Source organism: Monodon monoceros, unplaced genomic scaffold (assembly GCF_005190385.1).
Source record: "Monodon monoceros isolate NGI ecotype Baffin Bay Population unplaced genomic scaffold, NGI_Narwhal_1 Super_Scaffold_5, whole genome shotgun sequence".
NCBI classification, from domain to species: Eukaryota; Metazoa; Chordata; class Mammalia; order Artiodactyla; family Monodontidae; genus Monodon; species Monodon monoceros.
This window is the reverse complement of record NW_021703782.1, coordinates 95,460,707-95,481,959: the sequence shown is the minus strand read 5'-3', so window position 1 is coordinate 95,481,959 and position 21,253 is coordinate 95,460,707. Positions and strand designations below refer to the sequence as shown.

At 46.1% G+C, this 21,253-nt stretch overlaps 1 protein-coding gene across 1 annotated transcript in view; it reads right to left on the bottom strand.

Annotated features, from left to right (window-relative positions):
• Positions 1-21,253, bottom strand: part of PAPPA (pappalysin 1) — a 253,443-nt gene that overhangs the window by 192,410 nt on the left and 39,780 nt on the right. Inside the window, exon 4 of the mRNA XM_029203474.1 lies at positions 4,310-4,455. Within this exon, the coding sequence (XP_029059307.1) occupies positions 4,310-4,455 (146 nt within the window). The remainder of the gene's footprint in view (positions 1-4,309; positions 4,456-21,253) is intronic.

Below are 21,253 nucleotides of genomic sequence, written 5' to 3'. Positions count from 1 at the left end.
ATCCCCAAATCAACCAAGGGTAAATGGGGTGCTGCCCAAAGTAACCACAGACTTCTCCACCCTATGACTCCACTGCTGAGAGCTGTTGCGACTTGCGGTGTTAATGACTGATTGAGTAGGAAGGAGTCTCAAAAGTCATTTTGTGCAATCCCTTCATTTTTCAGTTGAAAACACCGATGCCTAAAAAAGTGAGGCAACTTAACCAAGGGGATTTCAACCTACTTAGAAGAAGTGGCATAATTAGAATTCAAGGACTTTGATTTCTGGGCTGGCCAACATTTCAGCTGCAACTTCTCAGGAAGCGTGGCATGCCCTGGTTCACAAACACTCTACAGGCATTTGCTTAAATGAAGCCCTCATGGCCAGACACCTCGGTTCCAGTTCTCATTTTGCCTTCACTAACTCTGTGAAGTTGAGCAAATCACTTGCCATCTCTGAATCCCATTCCTGCAGCTCTGTACCCTTTGAGAGTGAATATTCATAAAGTCCAGCACCATGGCGCGCTCACCATTATAACACTGGTCAAAATAGCCACTGTTTCTTGAGCATTCATTATGTATCCTCAGGCTCTGTGCTCAGTGTTTAATGTGTATAATCACATTGAATCATCTCACAGCCCAGTAAGAGGGGCACTGACTCACAGAGAGGTGAAGTAACTGGCCCATGATCGAATTAGTAAATGGGGAGCTGGAATTTGAACCCAAGATCCTTGGGTTCCAAAGCCAGGGGTCTTAATCCGAGTTCTACTGCTAACGCTCACCACAGAGTCCAGAATATGGCATCTCATTAAATGTATGTTGAATATTTGCTGAATGCCGACCCAATTAAAGATGTTTTGTGAGGCCTAAGTAATCACGCGTAGGCAGCCGGCATAGCACCTGACACACAGCAAGTGCCCTACTTACTGTCTAACCACGTGCTACTCCAGGTGTAGCTCAAGAACAAGCAGCACCAGCATCACCTGGAGGGTGACTAAAAATGCAGACTCTTAGGCCCCACCCCAGACCTACAGAATCAGAGTAAGTACTTAAACAACAGCCCCAGAGGACTTGCCTGTGCGTTCCAGTTTGAGAAGCAATCATCTACCCCACGTCTTAAAAGACTGAGCTTTGCTTCACTTGGGCAGATAGATGGACCAGATGTCAGGAAAATCAATGGATAGCATGGCTCTATGTTCATTTTTAGGCACTGGAGAAATACATACAGGCTGGCAGAGAGATATTTCAACTGGAAAATCCAAGTGTGGGGAATTTCCTGGCGGTCCAGCGGTTAAGACTCGGTGGTTTCATTGCTGGGGGCGCAGGTTCGATCCCTGTTCGGGGAACTGAGATCTCACAAGCCACGCGGAGTGGCCAAAGAAAAAAGAAGGAAATCCAAGTGTGTTTAAGGGAAGGTTAAGATGCAAGTCTGAGCAACCTGCAAACAGTGACTGTGTGCAGAGCAGGATCTTATGAAAGAATGGAGAGGAGCCAGGGCCTTGCTGATTTGTGCTGGCAAGCCTGGAGCAGGCATGGGGGTAGTTTTATCTTGGACTGAACTGCTGGGAGGGTAAGACTGCTCAGCCATGGGGCTCATGGAGTCTATTAATTCTGAACTGCTCAGAGCCTTCCAGCACAAAGATAAAGATGTATGAGAGGATGTGTGGGGCTGTGTGCACGCGCGGGTGTATGTGAGAAGGGGGAGGCAGAGGCAGGGAGGAAGAGAAATTGAGACAGGAAATCTCTCTCAATTATTTTCTGTCAATCATAATATGAAACATAATCACCTTCCCACCCAAGGCTTTTTCCAGGGATCATGGCATAACAGCAGGAAAAGAGGGGAAAAAAAAAAAAAAAAAAAAAAAAAAAATATATATATATATATATATATATATATATATGGTTCTAATAAATTGGGTTTGATTGGGCCTACTGCAGAGGAGTTGCTTATGATCAAGATGTCTCAGGATGGGGAGATGGCAGCCTGGAGGCCAGCTGGAATTAGCTTGACATGGATTGCAATCTTCATTCTGTCTTGCACTGGCTGTGTCATCTTGGGAAAGTGACTTTGCATCTCTGGCGTGCTCTAAAATAAACAGCTACGATAGATAGCGCCAATGATTCTCTGTCTTTCTATGAAGCTTTAACATTGAGGTAAATGGGGAATGGGAGGCTGGCAGGACCCCTCAGGTATTTCCGGGGATAATGACAGGATTGCAGACTTAATGTCCAGCCTGGCTCTGTCTGTTTCACCTCATCCCCTCCCAACTCTCCCCTTCTCACAGAGCGACAGCACAGAGCTTGAGCCCTGTTCCACTGCTTCTCTTAAAAGGTGACATAGCTTGAGGCTGACATCATCCTGAAATACTATAACATGCTATGGATTTATAGCCTTCTGTATTCCTGGTCCCGAGCCAGTCTCTGAGATTCACGGTATTATCAGGAGTATTTTTCTCTAATTTTAGAAGCCTGCTGTTCCACCCTTCTAAAACTCTGATCATGACCCTTTTGGTTGATTTTCCAAGAGGACAGAATTTCAGCACTGAGAAGGGTCCTTGGAGACCCTCTAAGTCTAACCTATTCCTTTAAAATCTGAAGAAATTGAGACCTGGAGAAGGAAAGAGTCTTGCCTAAGGCCATCCTGTTAAGTCACAGCTAAGAACAACCATGTATTTTGGCCCTGAACCAGCAAAATTACCATACACCATGTTAGGCATGTGACATGAGCTAACCAGCTTCAGCCTGCCTAAGCTGCACACTCTCTTTTGCCTCGCCCTTGTCTGTCTAGGTCTGCCTGTCTATCTGTCTACCCACCCATCATCTATCTTAGGGCTTCTCAACAACAGCACTACTGGTATTTTGGGCTGGATAATTCTTTACTGTGGGTATTGTAGGAGATCTAGCAGCATCGCTGGCCTCTACCCACTAGATGCCAGTAGCATTCCCCCATTTGTAAAATCCAAAATTTTCTCTAGACATTGTCAAGTGTCTCCTAGGGCATAAAAATCCACCCAGTTAGAACCACTGGATATTTATTTTTGTTTCTATCTATTTACACAACCACACATATGTGTGTGTGCGCACACACAGACACACAAATTGGTTTCACTCTCTTAAAAACAACTAGGAAAAGACAGTGGTCTGGAGGGAACTAAGTCTAGAGTTTGACTCAACACAACTTTATTGTTTGAAGTTGCAGAGTCCCTTATCTCTAAGATATTGTGGATTTAGAGCAGCTGCTGGACTCTGGCTGTATCACCAGGAGACCAGACAGGCCTGAGGAAAGATCCAGCACCATCACTCTGCTGAGCCCTAACATTCTCAGATGAAGGTACTCACTGAGTCATCACTATTCACTGGTGTAAATAATAGGAACATTCTAACAAGGGGAAAAGAGCCAAATAAATGGCAGTGCCCTCAGTCAATAGAACATTATGTGGCTATTAAAAAATACCTTGTCTTTAGAGAATTGGACATAACCTAGAGAGATGTTTTCCTCTTGTGATGTTAAATGAAAAAAAGTTGGGTGGGAAGTAATTTCGAAGACTGTATCAACATGGGAAAATGTAGATAGCATAATACTAAGTGAAAAAAAAGAATATTAAGTGAAAAAGAACACATGCATGTATGCTATGATTTCAAATATGCACAAGTTGAAAAATGCATGTCTACCTATAGACGTGTATTGGAAGAGAGCATGGAAAAATTAAAATTAAAGAACAACGTTTGCTTACAGGGCCTGGTTCAGAAACCACTGTCATTTCTGACTTTTGGTGACTGGTTTGTGTAAACGTCTGTCTTGTTTATGGATTTGAATAATTTGAATGTAAGAAGAGTTCCTGGTGGTGTTGCTGGGTGGAATATGGAGGAACAGGGAGTTCTTACGAACTCTCTCTTGCCTCTTTGGCATCTTTCAAGTCAACCCATCACTGGCTGGGCCAGCACAATGTGGTTACTAGGTAGAGAAGATATCTGCATGAACTAAGAGGCAGGGGGTATAAAGAGAAAGCAACAGATGGAGAGAGTTGGAAATTTAAATTCCAGTTGTGGTCCTGCCGCTGATTTGTTTGTGACCTTGGATAAGTCCCATTCCCTCTCTGGATCTTAAGTTTCTCCATTGGTAGAACAGGATTAATAACATTGTGATATTTCTCAAAGCATCACTTGATGTGTGAAAGATAAGGAATGCTAAAGAGTTTTGAAAAATTAAAAAGTGACAAGTAAATAGGTTCACCATCATCACTACCACGATCTCCATCACCATCATCCTTACTACTAAACGTATTCCTGTACTAATCCAATTTCTTCCTGAAGAAGTTTCTAATTCTCACCTAAATGCATTAGGGCCTCCTTGTCCCATGGCCAAGTTGCTACTCCTGCCAATTCCTCCTCCGAGGAGTTTGCAAAGAAGATATTGAGGTGTGTTGATCCATCCAGTCTAAGAATGTTCTTCAGCTCATTAACATCCAAGTATGCTCTGTAAGAGAAAAAGAACCTTGGCTGTCATCACCATCCAAAAAAGGTAGTATTCAAATAACAGGTACTCCCAAATTAATTGAGTCACGATGTGCCAGGCACTTGGCTAAGCATTTTATAAACATCGTCTCACTGACTGCCTCCAATAATCTTCTATGGTAAGTGAGATAATCCCATCTTACAGATGAAAAAATTAAGTCCTTGTGAGTTTAAGAAACTTGAAGACTGCTCAGCTTATAAACAATAGCAGAGTTCAGTTTAAAACCTAGATTTATCTAAGGTCAACATCTGTGCCCCTAAGGACTCTGCTATATGGACTGATGATAGGGCAACATAATGCGGATATAGATGGAGAACAGACCATGGAAGAGATAACATGTATTCTAGCCTTGGCGTCTTCCCTACTTCATTCATTCACTATGGACCTCGGACCACGTATTTGGCAAAAACAAAGCTGTCCCAGGAGGCCTACTTTGCATCTCTACTCAAACCTTGCAAGGAGGTGTTATTACTCTGTTCTCAAGATAAGCAACATGTGGTCCAAAGTGATGAAATAGGTTGCCCGAAGTTGCAGAACTGGGTTTCAAGGCCAATTCCGTCTAGCTTGGAAACTTACGCTCTTTACGCTGGGGCGTTATCTGCCTCCCATGGATGATTCTGCATTCTGTAAGCCTCTATTTCTTTGTCCATAAAATAGGCTAAGGGATATGGCATTTGGGGTAGCTGCCATTGTAGATATTTAGAATATAGACTGACGTGTTCGGAAAGTAAATTAATTCCCCACGCTACGATCATCAGCTCTTTAATACACCGAACAAACATAGGTTGGAGAGAGAAAGAAATGGCCTTTGGAAAGAGACTGGCATATCCTAGGTGCACAATAGATAAGACCGCTTCCCTTGCGGAGTGTGATTTTCCCACCAGAATAGGAATGATAAAGCTTTGGGTCAGTCATAGGCATATTATTATCATTTTTTAACCTCTTTATTGGAGTGTAATTGCTTTACAATGGTGTGCTAGTTTCTGCTGTATAACAAAGTGAATCAGCTATACGTATACATACATCCACATATCTCCTCCCTCTTGCATATCCCTCCCACCCTCCCTATCCCACCCCTCTAGGTGGTCACAAAGCACCGAGCTGATCTCCCTGTGCTATGCGGCTGCTTCCCACTAGCTATCTATTTTACGTTTGGTAGTGTGTATATGTCCATGCCACTCTCTCACTTTGTCCCAGCTTACCCTCCCCCCTCCCCGTGTCCTCAAGTCCATTCTCTACATCTGCGTCTTTATTCCTGTCCTGTCCCTAGGTTCTTCAGAACCTTTTTTTTTCTTTTTTTTAGATTCCATATATATGTTAGTATACGGTATTTGTTTTTCTGTTTCTGACTTGCTTCACTCTGTATGACAGACTCTAGGTCCATCCACCTCACTACAAATAACTGTTTAGTTTCTTTTTTATGGCTGAGTAATATTCCATTGTATGTACGTGCCACATCTTCTTTAACCATTCATCTGTCGATGGACACTTAGGTTGCTTCCATGTCCTGGTTATTGTTAAACAGAGTTGCAATGAACACCGTGGTACGTGATTCTTTTTGAATTATGGTTTTCTCAGGGTATATGCCCAGTAGTGGGATTGCTGGGTCATATGGTAGTTCTAGTTTTAGTTTTTTAAGGAACCTTCATACTGTTCTCCATAGTGGCTGTATCAGTTTACATTCCCACAAACAGTGCAAGAGGGTTCCCTTTTCTCCACACCCTCTCCAGCATTTATTGTTTGTAGATTTTTGGATGATGGCCATTCTGACTGGTGTGAGATGATATCTCATTGTAGTTTTGATTTGCATTTCTCTAATGATTAGTGATGTTGAGCATTCTTTCATGTGTTTGTTGGCAATCTGTATATCTTCTTTGGAGAAATGTCTATTTAGGTCTTCTGCCCATTTTTGGATTGGGTTGTTTGTTTTTTTGTTATTGAGCTGCATGAGCTGCTTGTACGTTTTGGAGATTAATCCTTTGTCAGTTGCTTCATTTGCAAATATTTTCTCCCATTCTGAGGGTTGTCTTTTCATCTTGTTTATGTTGTCCTTTGCTGTGCAAAAGCTTTTAAGTTTCATTAGGTCCCATTTGTTTATTTTTGTTTTTATTTCCATTTCTCTAGGAGGTGGGTCAAAAAGGATCTTGCTGTGATTTATGTCATAGAGTGTTCTGTCTATGTTTTCCTCTAAGAGTTTTATAGTGTCTGGCCTTACGTTTAGGTCTTTAATCCATTTGGAGTTTATTTTTGTGTATGGTGTGAGGGAGTGTTCTCATTTCATTCTTTTACACGTAGCTGTCCGGTTTTCCGAGCACCACTTATTGAAGAGGCTGCCTTTTCTCTGTTGTATATTCTTGGAGGCGTATTATTTAATGGATCGTTTTCTCAATTGACAGAGGGATCTTGCTCACCCGCGTGCTTCTTTCAGCCCCATTTTATGTCTGCCATCTTCTTTCTTAGGAATCCTTGTGAACAGCTGGTAAGCATTTCTTGAGTAAAGTTGGAAATGAATCAATGAATAAAAACATACATAAAGAAGCAAGCAGGCAGCCTGATGTCGTAGGTGAGATAAAGCCTCTGAATAATGATATTTAATGTTCGTTGGGCCCTTCCATGTGGTCTGACTTTACATGAATTATCACCTTTAATCTTCTCAATAACACCGAGGTAGGTGGTATTATTATCCCCATTTCCCAGAGGAGGAGAAAGAGGCTTACAGAGCCTTTGTACCTCGCTCGGGGCACACAGCTAGTTGGGAGAGTCTGGCTTCTCACGGGGGTTTGGTGCAGAGCCTGGCCAGTAGAACACTAATGATGCTGCCTTTCTCTTTCCCTCCTGGAATCACAGAAGGGGATCCCACATGTGAAAGAGTAAAGTCAGAGGTCCCCAGCAGGGCCTGCAAGACCCTGTTTCCCCCTTTAGCTTCTTCTCCCTCTGTTCCCTCTCTTGCATTTCTCACTGTGTGTTGTCAGCACCCCCCGCCCGCCCCCCCAAGATGCAGTGGCTTTATCCTCAGTGCCTTTACTCACGCTGTTCCCTCTGTCAGGGACTTGGCTCCCATTTTATCCCCTGATGAACAAATCCGAAGTCCATTCTGGTACCACTCCTCCAGGAAGACTTCCCTGAGTCCCATCTCACCTCCACCCCCTGTACCATCTCTGTACTCGTCTACCTCCTATGAGTACTCGCTCTCACACCATTCCAAATACCCTACCTGTCTGTATCTACCACTGATTGTGGCTCCCAGGGGGCAGGGAGTGTGCCTAATTCATCTCTGTTTACCCAGTTCTCTGCACAGGGCTTGACACTGGGCAAGCACTCAAGGAGATGTTGATGGAGCTGAATTTACATTGGGAAAGAGAAAATCTAAACCATTTAGGTCCCAGCCTCAGCTTCAGCACTTCCTTCCTACGAGGCCTCAGTTTCCTTATCAATATACTGGGATTAATAACAGCTGCCTGGTGCTTCCCAGGACATTTCTATGCGTCACAAACCTACACCTCCACTCCGACGGCAATAGGATATGTCTGAGACCTACAGTGCACTCCTGGCCGCCCACTGATCAAGAGCCCATGATAGTCAGGTGACGATAATTTTCGCAGCTTTTCCAACAAAGGCGAGCATGAGTTGGAGACACAAGCAAGGCCTAGAAAGAGCACATCTGTGTATAGGTTGAGCTGACTAGTAATTCCAAGGACAGCCACGGAGGCTGAAATATTGACCCGAAATTTTGCCGCTATACCTCCTCTCCCCAGAGATCCCACCTTCAGCTCTTTAGGCTAGAAGCCTCATAAGGAGTTTGAATGAGTTCTCTGATCCGAGTAGGGATGAGGAATGAGAAAGACAGCATGCAGTAAGCTTCTGCTGTGTGCCAGCCCCTGTGCTAGCTACACCTGTTGTCCCATCTCTTTGCAGTATTTTTGTTTTGTTTTGTTTTGTTGGCAGTACGCGGGCCTCTCACTGTTGTGGCCTCTCCCGTTGCGGAGCACAGGCTCCGGACGCGCAGGCTCAGCGGCCATGGCTCACGGGCCCAGCCGCTCCGCGGCATGTGGGATCCTCCCGGACCGGGGCACGAATCCGTGTCCCCTGCATCGGCAGGCGGACTCTCAACCACTGTGCCACCAGGGAAGCCCTCTTTGCAGTATTTGAAGTCACGTAGCAGAGTGGGTAGCATGGCTCATTCTCAAGCCAGAGTCCTGGGTTTGAATCCAGCTCTTCCACTGGATGTCTGGGTCACCTTGGGCTATTTACTTAACTTCCTGCACCCCAGTTTCTTCATACACAAAACGAGGATGATAATAGTATCTACCTCATAGAGTTGTTCTGAGGATTTAGGATGTTAATAAAGAAAGTGTAAAGGGCTTAGAATAATACCTGGAAATGTTTAGCAATTCCTATTATTTATCCCCATCTTGCAGATGAAGGAACAGGGGTTCAGAGATCACATAAATACAGACAAGGCCAAGTCCAAATCTAGATGTGTCCAATTCTTCCCTCAACCTCACCCTCAAGTCCAAGCTCACTCAGGGCCACTGTGAAAGGAAACAATGTGTGGGAGGAGAATGAAAACACAGAGAAGCCAAAATTTTTCTGGATCGGCCCTTTGCACATATTTATTATTTTCTAATTGATTTGTCCATTTCCATCAAGCGTTCTCTCAGGCAGAGAGCACACATGCTATTAGAGAAAGTCACCCCTTTGCCCCTTTGCTCCAGGCTGAGAAAGCTTCAGGAGAGGAAGACAGGGGTGGGGCAGGGGCAGGGAGGTGTTTTAATTGGTTGTTTATTCTCATATAATTGCAGAAACCAATCTTTTCAGGGGGTGGTATTCATCCTGGCCCAAGGCAGAGATGTGGGATATTGAGGCCTCTCCCTTGCTTGTATGTGGGTGTTTTTTTTTTCTTCACACTTTGAGAAGCCCCCATTTCCCAAAAGAGGGGCCACTCAGGCCCCTGATCCCACTGGCCCCTCTCCTCTCTGGCTCTTTTTTAGCGGGGGGGGCGGGGGGGCACACAAAGGAAAACGGCTCTGTGGCCAAAAGATTTCCTTCTGCTGGCTGAGGTCTTCCCACCAGTTCAGAGCCAAGCTGGGGGTCTCCCAAAAGTATCGGGGGGAAAATCCTAGGGACAGGAATCCATGTATTTACCTTCCTCCCCCATCTCTTTAAGGTTTGTTTATTCCCTCTGTTGATGGTTGGAGGAGGAAGCAGAGAAGGTCAAAGTGAGAAGGATCGTTAGGGTTTAGGGAGATGGGTTGATAAGAGGAGGAAAAGGGTTTGCTCAGGGCCACTTGCTTCCCATTTTGCCACTGCGGGGAGCTTGGCCCCCTGTGTATACTATAAATTGGCGAAATCTCTTTAAAAAAAAAAAACTACACCCCCAAATCAATCCAAATCCCAAACTCTGTGTCTTTATTAATTTATGTGCAGGTACTACTCAGTTGGACAGACAGACAGACCTAGATCCATGGGCGAGTTGCCCTGCCTCTCTGAGTCTCAGCTAGCTCATGGGGATACCAGAGGGATGAAATGAGCGCCACGCTGGCACAAAGTCCCCTCCATATTCTGGTCTCCTATTTCCTCCTACCGGGAAGAAACCTAAACTGACAGTCTGCCGTCCGGGTGGCTCTCCCCATCTCGGCTTTCAGTGTCTCATCCCTACCACCCAATCTTCTTCTCCCTCCCACAAACTCCAACTCAAGTTACTACGGTTTCCTCATCCCGAGAACCTCTGGTTTTCCCCAGTCATGCCCATTCATGAAGCATGTCCATCAGTTTCTCTTCTCTGCCTTATGAGCTCTCTTCCTGAACCTCAGCCTTTTAAAATCTTACCCTCCCTGCTAAGCTCAGCTTACATGTAATGTATACCATGTGGCCACTCCTGACCACCCTCCCCTGTAAAATGGGGCGATGATGTCCACCCTTCAGGGGTGTCAGGAGGACCAGAGGCAGTGCAGAAAAAGTTCCTCGCACAGTGTCTGGCACATTTGAAGACACTCATTGACTAGCCTAGGCTATTTTTATTGCATTATTATTATATTAATTACAATGAAAATTATTAGCAACATCAAAATCATCAATACCACCTCTAGCTGAAAATGACTTCTCCCTCCCCAGAGTCCCCTACTTTGGATTCTAGTACCTATCGCCCTGCTCTGTGTTATCGTCACTGTCTTCCCCATCAGGCTGTGGTAAGCTTCAAGCAGGTAGAAGTCAAGTCTTTATCATCTCTGTGTCTCCCCAAAACTGTCCTTCAAGAGACAGAGCTACCTCTGGTTGGCAGCTTTTGAGCACCTATCTCTCCTGTAAATTGCACAACTTCAAAACAGGATGAGGAAGCCCACGACTCAAGCAAGTGAAGCGACTTTCCCAAGGTATCAAATAAGGGGTGTAGGCCTCTCTTCACTAGCCTGTATGTGACAGCACCTTTGCACCAACTAATAAAGTCACCTCTCCCTTCGGGGGGTGGGGGTGCGACATAGCTCCTTGCAAGGCGGCACAGCTTGGAGAGTTAGGCATGGGAAGGACTGTAGCATCCACCCTCCTCCTCAGCTGGACACCCTGTGCAGAACCTACACTGCCTGGATTTCTCGCCCATTCCCATGATGCTCAGCTGCCTAGTCTGAAGCTCAGAGTCCCCATCTATTCAGTGAGCGTGTGAACTATGCGTGTTTTCCAAATCACGGTCTATAGAAGGCTAAATCCACAAGAAGCAGAGGCATATTTAAAGGAAAAGGGTTTTCAAGTCAGATGGCTTTGGACACGCTCTGTTAAACAAGGTTAAATACTTATATTTTTTAATTGCAAGCATTTTCAGAGCCTTTAATATACAAAATGGGAATAAGACAGAGAGCATATGAAGTATTCCCAAACATATTTGACCATAATCCTTTCCCCCCGTCCCCCCTCTGCCTTTGCCAAAAATCAAATAACAGCATAACCAACAGAGTTCGGGAAACGTTGGGCTAAGTTGGAAAGTCCCTCCTCACTTAGATCCTCTCCCCAGCTGCCTGTCAAGAGGTGTCTTGGTGTCTCTTTTCTTCCTGCACAGCTCTTGTACCTGGCTCCTCCTGCGAAGGTTGTGGGCCCCCTGGAATGTCAGTTTCGGGGGGGGGGGGCCAGCCAAGGTGCCCAGACTTTACCCCTCTGCCAAAACTGCATTTCAAAGCCATGAGAGCAGTTCTGGAGGGAGATCAAAGCTCTCTCAACTCAACTGTCATTAGAATATTTTCTTTATGCATCGCACTCGCTGGTGAGTGCCAACAACATATTTCCGAAATGCACTGGCCTGAGATGGTACCACTGTATAATCTCAATGAGAGGGCTGTCAGGGCCTGTTGTACTGAACGAGAAGCAAAAGGGAACTACATTCAAAACGCAGAACAACAACAATCCCTCGAATGGAATCACGAAAGGCTCAAGTTCTTCCAGTTCTAGAAGCATAATCCACTGGCTCTCCCATTTTCAAGATGGTTGGTCAGAGGTACGGAGTCCAGTGAACCCAGATCAAGACCGACCAGCACCTATTTCTATTCCCACTCAGAGCAAACTGACTCTGCAGAAACAAGAGCTGAGATCTTTGAGAGGTGCCCTGCCCAAGTCCTGCTCCCTGGGCCCTTGAGAGGTGCAGGTGGGTTACAGGGACGGTGTCAGCCATGTGCTGATGCCCTCCATTTGAGGAGGGTCTGTCTGAGATGCTCCTAGCTGAGAACCGGCCACTTCCAAGCCAGAGGCTGGGGACGCAACTCCTTCAAGTTAAGGGAAAGGACAGCAGAGCGCTACAGAAAAAGCCACATCTTTCTTTTTTTTAAGGGAAATGTATTTAAATATGACAGTGTAACATTTGAATAGAATACCTTGGACCCTTATTCTCCTTGTAGCCCATGTTGACAACAGTCTTACACAGTAAGACTCTCTGTTACGTTCATAATTAAATGTTCTTAGGTAGAATTCAAGATAGAAAGGTTCTGGACTTAAGTCTATTCTTCAATCCATGACATCAAAGTGGGGCATACGTATGTCAAAGTTGGTTACGCATATTTTTGTGTTTACTATTTTCTTCTGGAATTACACACCAAGACCTATCTGACTGTCGGCATCCTTGGCCTTACTGATCTTTTGGAAAAAAGCCACATCTTACGAGACAGGCAGACTAGGGTTCAAATCCTCCCTCTTCTACCAAGTGGCCCTGTGACCTCGGAGAATGGACTCAATCTCTGAACCTCAATTTCCTCATCTGTAAATGGGGATGACAAAATTCAACCTAGAAAGTGGAATATAAAAATCCAAGGAAGTAATACACAAGAAAGTCCCTAAAAGAATGCCCAACTCAGGCTTCCCTGGTGGCGCAGTGGTTGAGAGTCCGCCTGCCGATGCAGGGGGCACGGGTTCGTGCCCCGGTCTGGGAAGATCCCACATGCCGCGGAGCGGCTGGGCCCGTGAGCCATGGCCGCTGAGCCCGTGAGCCATGGCCGCTGAGCCTGCGGGTCCGGAGCCTGTGCTCCGCAACGGGAGAGGCCACAGCAGTGAGAGGGCCGCGTACCGCAAAAAAAAAAGAGTGCCCAACTCGTGAAAAGGCTCCAAGATGCACAATTCCACGGAGCTAGAGGAAATTGATCTTAGGTCCCAACGCTCACGGTGTCTCCCTTCCATCAGTGAACCCTCGTTCCCATCATTGGACCAGTATGTTTATCTTCCTCATAGGCAGTTGCCCTGCTTCTACACGTCATAGAGAAAGTCCTGTAACACTGCCTCCTTCCCAATTCTGATTGCAGTCCGTCCTTCCTAAGGAGGATCTCAAGTCCGTGAACCACTCCTCCACTCTTCCAGAACACACCAGACCATTTGAAAGTGATTATCAAATATAAAGATCAAAGCCACTCAAAGCAAGTCGTTAAAGCAAGATAAACCTCAGAATGTTTATTGCATCCATATCCTTGTTCCAAATAACAAGATTTCTCCAAACTGTGACCAGTTCTAAAACCTGGATTTTGTACTTTTATCCCAAGGGCCCTAATGATCTGGACTTTATTCTCCTGCTTAGTTTCATTGTCAGAAATGCCTAACGCTGCCTCTCTTGTAAGAAGAGGCACAGGAAAAAAATGCTTGGAGAGTTTACTAAATTCTCGGAATCCTGAATGATTGGTTTCAAAAATAACAGCTTTTATATGGAAGCTTGACATGCAATCTCAGAAAAATGTAACAGTACCAATGAAGGATCAACTGAAAAATTGACCATTCTTTCATTATTTTACTGAATAAGTCATTCTTTCATTACCTTTCCTCTACCCTCCCTCCCTGCCTGCCTGCCCGCTTTCATTCTTTCCTTTTTAACTTCCTTTCTCCTTGCATATTATTTATTCAGTCTTTTCCTCTTTCATTCTCCAATACTTATTGAGATTATATCATATACCATACTTTAAGCTAGAAACTGGGCATAAAATATGAATGAGAAACACTTTTCACTATCAAAGAGTTAGCAGTTTTATGAAGGAAGCAAGACAAATTATCAGATGATCACAACACAATGTGATAATACTAATAAAACCTGCCATTTGGGGGAGTTTCCTATACACCGGCACTGTTGAAGTCCTTTTTTATATTATCTCTTTGAAGCTTTACAAAAACCTTATGTGTTAAGTATGAGTATCCCCAACTTGCAGGGGAAGAAACCAGGGCTCAGTGGGGTGACACCACTTTTCCAAGATCCTCCCTTTCACTCATAGATGTCAAATTCAGGATATGGTCCCCAGCCTGTTGGATCCCGCAGACTCTAACCATTATTCTCTTACCTTCTCTTACGATATGTGTTATAACAGAGGGAGTGCTGAACGTGATGGAAGCACAAAGGAATGACACCTATCCAGGTGAACGGGGACAAGATATCACTGAGATTTTCACAGGAAGAATAAACCCTGGACCAAGTGTAGGGAACAGGGAAAACGGCAAAAGCTCCAGAAAGCCAAGAGGCCTGAAAATGCCTAAGAAGACTGAGACACTACAAGTCTTCTGGTGCGGTTTCACAGGTGGGAGCATGGGAGCAACTTCACAAGATGAGGCCGGAGGGCTCAGCGATGGCCATATCAGGAAGGACCCTGTATACGAGGTTATGGAAGATGGGCAACGTCCTGAAAGCTTTAAGGAGACCCTGGCAGATTTTTATGGAACAGAATAAAATGATCTGGTTCATTCTTTCCAAAGAGCTTTCTGGAGGAATGTGGAAGACAGACTAGATAGAAGAGGGATAAAAGTAAAGGCATTGGCAGTGGCTTGCAGAAAAGTGGGTGGATATGAGAATACCTGAGAAGGAGAGGCATTTACGCACGGGGAACAATTTGACGTTCAGTCGGGGCGGGGGTGAGAGGAGGTGAAACGATGGGTCTGGCTCCTGATGAGGCCCTACTGGAGTGTCCCTCCCTCATGATTCTCAGACTCTACACATCAACTCCACTCTCCCCACCCCTACCACTGCTGCCCTAAACTCTAGGCCCATCAGCTCTGTCACTCTGGGGCTGTGCCCTCTGCCATGTCACGTGGAAGGTCAAGGTCAACCCTTAGGAAAATCACTGGCCTGAAGCTCTCTGCACAATAGGATCATAATGCAGATGGGGGGGGATCGAGAACCCTGAGGATTTGGACAGGAGCAGAGGGAGGTGCTGATTCAGAGAGGCAGGGTGGGCTAATGGAGAGGTCCTCAGATCTTTGGATCATCTTAAAAAATTGAGGTGAGGGCTGCCCTGGTGGCGCAGTGGTTGAGAGTGTGCCTGCCAATGCGGGGGACACGGGTTCATGCCCTGGTCCGGGAAGATCCCACATGCCGCAGAGCGGCTGGGCCCGTGAGCCATGGCCGCTGCGCCTGCGCGTCCGGAGCCTGTGCTCCGCGAGGCCACAACAGTGAGAGGCCCGCGTACCGCAAAAAAAAAAAAAAAAGAGGTGAAAGTAGCAATTTCTAATTTTGACAAATAAATAAAACATTCAAAAGGTGAAACCCTCATATATGTTGACCCTCACGTAATAAAATAAAGGGTACTGGAGTAGGACTCTAAAGGAAACAATAAAATAATCTCAGAGTAAAGGACACCAATTTAAAATGAATACCTTTCACTAGGAACTACTCAGCTCCTATTTTTTCATTTGTCTTTTGAAAATGGCTTTTAGAGACTTCCGGGGCAGAAGGCAAAGTGTCAGAACACCTGGTTCCTGGAAAGCTCAGCTCCACTCACTTGGTTAACATGACCCATCCTTTCGGACCCAGCCTAGAAGCGACTCTGACCCCTAATGAGTCAAGTACCCAACCGCTCTTCCCTCAGCACCCTGGACTTCTCCACAGCAGCACTTATCCAACTAGCTACTTATTTACCTGCAGGAAATCCCAGGAGGGCAGAATCACACCTATCTTGTGAAATGCTGATTGTTGTACCCCCAGCACCTAGCGCTGTGCCTGCGCAAGGTAGACATGCCTGTGCACACGTGTGCGTGCACGCACGCACACACACACATGCACGAATGAACAGTCACTCTCCTAACATCTTTTCCTGGGGGCTCTACAATCTCTGCTTTGATAGCCCCAGGGACTCCAAGTTTACTTGTTTTCAGAGAAGCCATTAAACTTGAAGAATCCCCTGATCAGTAAGGAAGACCAACAGTCCAAGTGTGATGGTGTGTTCAAAAGTAACAGGACAGTAACGTGATAATTGCATGTCGAATTATTGCTTTCACAACAGAAGCATGCAGTTCCAGGGCCCTCAGCTATTTCTTTCCACCTCCTGGCTTTCTTCTTGGAGGATCAAAACCACAATTGATAAATAATACAACTGACCACACTAAGAAGAATATACACAGCTTGCTGACAGCCCTGTGGTTGGTCTTAGGCTTGATGTGCAGTTAAATAAAGACAAATCACCTCGATGTTGTAAGTTGTAGCAGCCACAGAGTTCTAGGTACAGGCATACCTCAGTAGACCATGTAGTTTCGCTCTAAGTTTTAGCCATGTAAAACTTAAGTGATGTGAAGAGTGACTCAACAATTTTATATTTGGGGAGGATAGAGCAAGAATTACAACATTATCATCAATACGAGTCAATAGGGCAACTTCTGGATTTCAGTCTGGGCCCATACAAATCACCTAGCCTTCAGCAAATCACAGAGGTAGCTAAAGTGAGAACTATACAGTTGTTATAAGAGCTGTAGCCCTCTCTGGATGATCTTGAACAAGTCTAGTGACTGCCACAAATTTGGGTCTCTTGAGGGGTTAAAAAAGAGACAGCTCTCAAAGGGTCATGTGACAGTCAGAGGTCACATATGGGGAAATAACGCTGGACAGTATGACACTGTATGTCAGGCAGTCGAAAGTAGAATTAAATTCAAATTGATTTTTGGAAAGAGGATGCCACATTCAGGGCTTGAGGGAAAAGAAAACAGCAGACATGCAGACTGCCCAAGGTGGGGCTCTTTCCTTAGGCTACTGCTATGACTTGAGTGACAGGAGTAGAATGTTTTTTTCAACTTGTCACAGAGTGAAATTGTTCCTTCAGTGTTTCTGCATACACGTCGTACTCAATTAGATACAGGGGCTGGCAAACACTCTGAAGGTAGGGACCGTCTTATTGCCCTAATATGCCTCCAGCGTCAACGCATTTGTACCTTTTTCAATATTAAGTCCCCACCCCCTTTTTTTTTTTTTTTTTTTCAGTACGCGGGCCTCTCACTGCTGTGGCCTCTCCCGTTGTGGAGCACAGGCTCCGGACACGCAGGCTCAGCGGCCATGGCTCACGGGCCCAGACGCTCTGCGGCATGTGGGATCTTCCCGGACCGGGGCACGAACCCGTGCCCCCTGCATCGGCAGGCGGACTCTCAACCACTGCGCCACCAGGGAAGCCCCAAGCGCCCGCCTTTTTTTACTCTAGCTCCAGTCCCACAAGCCTGGTACCAGGATTATAATGTCTGAGCAGGAACAGACCTCAGAACTCTTCTATCCCAATTCTCCCATTTTACAGATGCAGAATTTGAAGTCATAGAAGTGGCTTACTCCATGCTGGCTACGAAGTTACTGGAAGGATCTAGTCACTTCCTTCCTCGTGCCGTGCCAAGCCACAGGCAAACTCCCTCATGTCGCTCTTTCACCCTCTGTACAATTCTGAGATACTCCAGGCTTTGGTGGAGTGGCAGTCACCATTGCCCTCGGTGGCTGTAAACACAGTTCAGCAGTGAGAAGCCAAGCTCAAGGCTGACAGCTGTGGCTGGCTGAGCTCAAAAAAGGCTGGAATCACAAACGTCAGAAGCTCGAAACAGAGATACTAATCCCCTCACTCTCCACCCTCCACCACCAGACCGACAAAACAACCTAGAACCTGGAAAAGAGAGCGAAAGAGAAGCAGAGAGGGAAGGAGAAAGAAAACGCCCCTCCATAAAAACGGGTATACGGGAGCCTGTTCAAGGTCTGCAGACAAACCCGTGAGCGACACGCACTGCTGTCCACACAGTGGTTTTGTGTCTGCAGAAAGTGAGAGCGGAGGTGTGAGGGGTTCCCTCTTAGGAGGTGGAAAATCGGCCAGCGGTGAGTGTGAAGGTACCAGCCGGGCTGAAATCAATTTAGGGAAATGCGTTTCACGGAAACAAAATGTACCGGTGTCTGTTCAACCCACCCTCACACCCCCAACCGCTTTGCTTCCTAACCTGGAAGGGCGTCTAACTGAGCGCTGAGGCTGTCATGAGCAGTCAGTGTCACCAGTGGATGCGGAAAGGAAAATGAGGGTGCTGACCGAGCCAAACCCAGAGTGGAACAAAACCCAGCTGCCTCCCTCTGAGGCCCTCGAAAGGGCACCACGAGCTCCATCCCCCTGTCCAGGGAACTGGGGGTGGAAACACACCTCTAGGAAAGGCATGAGAGAGGGAGTAGCTCCAATCCTGGCATGTTGGGGGCCTCCCTGGTGTGTCCTGGAGAAAAGGTTCCAACTTTCACGTGTAAACTCTGAGATGGGTGCGCTGTGGCCAGGGTCCCAGGCGCTAGTGGAAAACGAGCCCCATCCTACACTGCCCAGAGGGTCCTGAGCACGCTGTGGGCACCTGCCTGGCTTCCAGCTCCCTCCCTAGGACGTGTGCGTGTAAACTACTCAATGGGATCCTGGGACCCCGGACGTGCCTTTGCTTTTTGTGGGAAATGCATACACTTCATGTGGCCTGCTGCTTATCTCTTCGGAAAGTGAATACATTAGCATTTAGCATTTAGCATGGCTTTTGGAGGAAAGAAAATCTTTTAAAAATGGAACCTACAGGAGGCAAAATCAAAGGGCCCTTGGTAATACAGAGTGATTAGGTCATATCCAACTCCCACTCCGGCCTGGAGGTTCTAGTGAGGGGCTCAGGATCTGAGAGGGGCTGGGAGTTTGGGGATGTGCATGTCAGAGGTCAGAAGATTTCCCGGAGACAGGAAATCCCCAAACAACCATTGCTATCTGAGTGCCCACTAAGTGCCAGGCGCCGTCCTAAAGGGTTGACCGGGTGTAATTTCACTGCACCCTCTAAACCACCCAACGTTCCTTTCATTCCCGATTTTACAGAGGAGGCAACTGAGTCTCTGCTAAAGGAAGAGACTCATTCAAGGTCACAGAAATGTTAAGTGGCTGGATTCACATCCACTGTGTCTCTGAAACTTTTATTCTTATTTATTTGCTGGGCTGCCTGATCCCCCTTTCTTCCCCATAGGTCACTGTTGTGAGCACCTCATTAAACACAACGTTAGGGGCCACGAGCAGTTCTTCCCCTGCTCTCCATCACCCCCCTCATCTGTTCTCAAAGACCAAAGTCACATGTGCACAAGGGTCACAGATGGAACCTGTGAGTCAAGGTAGACTTTGTTCAGAAGGAAAGCAGGAGGGAAACCCAGACCGAATCAAAGAAAACGGGACCATGTGGACGAGGGGGCCTGGATAGGGTGTTTGTGTATCTACACTCAAGCTCACATGTGGGCTGGACGTGGTCAAAAAATCTAGTAACTTCAACCAAATCAGCATACCACCCACTATGACCAATCCCAACGCTGCCTGGGACCGTCCCATGCTGCGGAAATGCATCCTCTAACACAGTTAGACATTTGGGGTGTTTTCAAAGTAAACTAGTGTGCAAGCTCAATGAGTTTGATATAAGTTATGTGGTCTTCATTTAAAGAGACCAATTCTGTGGCCAGTCCTTAAAAAAAAAGTTAGCATTTTAAGAATGGAAGTAATCTGGGTAAATGCCCTCAGTGTTTGTATTGCAGTTTCAGCCAGACCTTCTTTATCAGCCTGTAGTCTCTGTAAAACCAAGCTTGCAGAGAGGAGCCCACGTGCGCATGCGAGCAGGGACGGAAATTTCCCCAGCACCTCCTATGTGCCAGGCACTGTCCCAGGTGTGTCACACACCACGGCTCCATTTAAATTTCATGACACGCCACAGGATGGCTGTTCTCACCCAACTGTTACCGATGAGAACTCAGCAACTGTTACTGAAAGACAGGCCAAGGTCAGACAAGGAACCAAGACCCAAACCCTGGTCAGTCTCCAACACCCATCATTTCTCCACCACACCAGGCCTGACTCCTGCTATTGCTTTAATGAACGTTAGTCACGTTAAATAAACTCAGATATTCTGATTATAAAATTCCAAGCAATTTCTCTTACATGATTACTGGAAAAGAATGAACAAAGTTACTGAAAAAATAACAATGCCTTCTTTCATCTGCGTGCTGGTTAACTCTTCCCAGAACTCTTTCTGGGATATTTTATTTTATGTGACCCTCAAGGAAATTGTGTGATCCTGGCGGTCAGATATTATTATCATTCCCTTTCAACAGATGTGGAAATGGAGGCTCAGGGAGATTAAGAGATTTGCCCGAGACTGCATAGCTAAGAAGCTGCCAACTCAGGGCTCGAATCTATTTCCCCTGAATTCTTCTTTCATTCTGTATCAGTCTGACTGTGGGAGCTCTACAACCTGATGATCAAAAGGGAGCATCTACCTGCATGAAGTCCCAAGCAGACCCGCCTCTTTCTTATATCTTCCCCACAGCTTCCCACCTCAATCCCTCTGCTCTCACCTTGCTCTTTTCTATCATTCCAAAGCCTACGAACGCTGGAAACTTCTCCGCCAGAAAACCTTCCCTAATCTCTCCAAACCATGGTGAACCTGCCTTTCCTCAGAGTTCATGTAAGCCTTATCTGTGTGGTTCATTTGGAACTGAATTATCTGCTCTCTTGCCATCTCTTGAATGACTGTAACAAAATGTAATTAAACCACAGCATACAAGTACCTCTAGGACACAGATTATATCTTGGACCCCTGGGGCATTTATCACAGTACCTTGGATATCGAAGTGCCTTAACAAAATATGGACGATGAGTAAGCCCAGGACCATCTTAAATAGATCTTTTCCAAGTTTCAAGTTGCTGGCTAAGACATCAAGGCGATGGAGTGGACTGAAATGCCTTGGGAGTAGGAGATGAGACCCCGGGGCCCCACTGTCTCTGTGAGGTGTGGGTCGGTGCTGCCTCTTTTGGGAGCTCACTCTCTGCGTCTACAGCAAGATGAGCTGGACCGCTCCACTGCTCCTTTCAGCGCAGAGTCCTGGATTCCACCCAACTTTGCCAGATTTGGAGGGACCAGGGGAGAAGGAAGTATATGTTCCATGAGATCATTCCAGAAAAGAAGTGAGAGACCCCAACAGAGTTTCTCATTAGAAGGCAAATCATCTAATGGCTTCTGATAAGGGGCAGGGGAAGAGACCAAG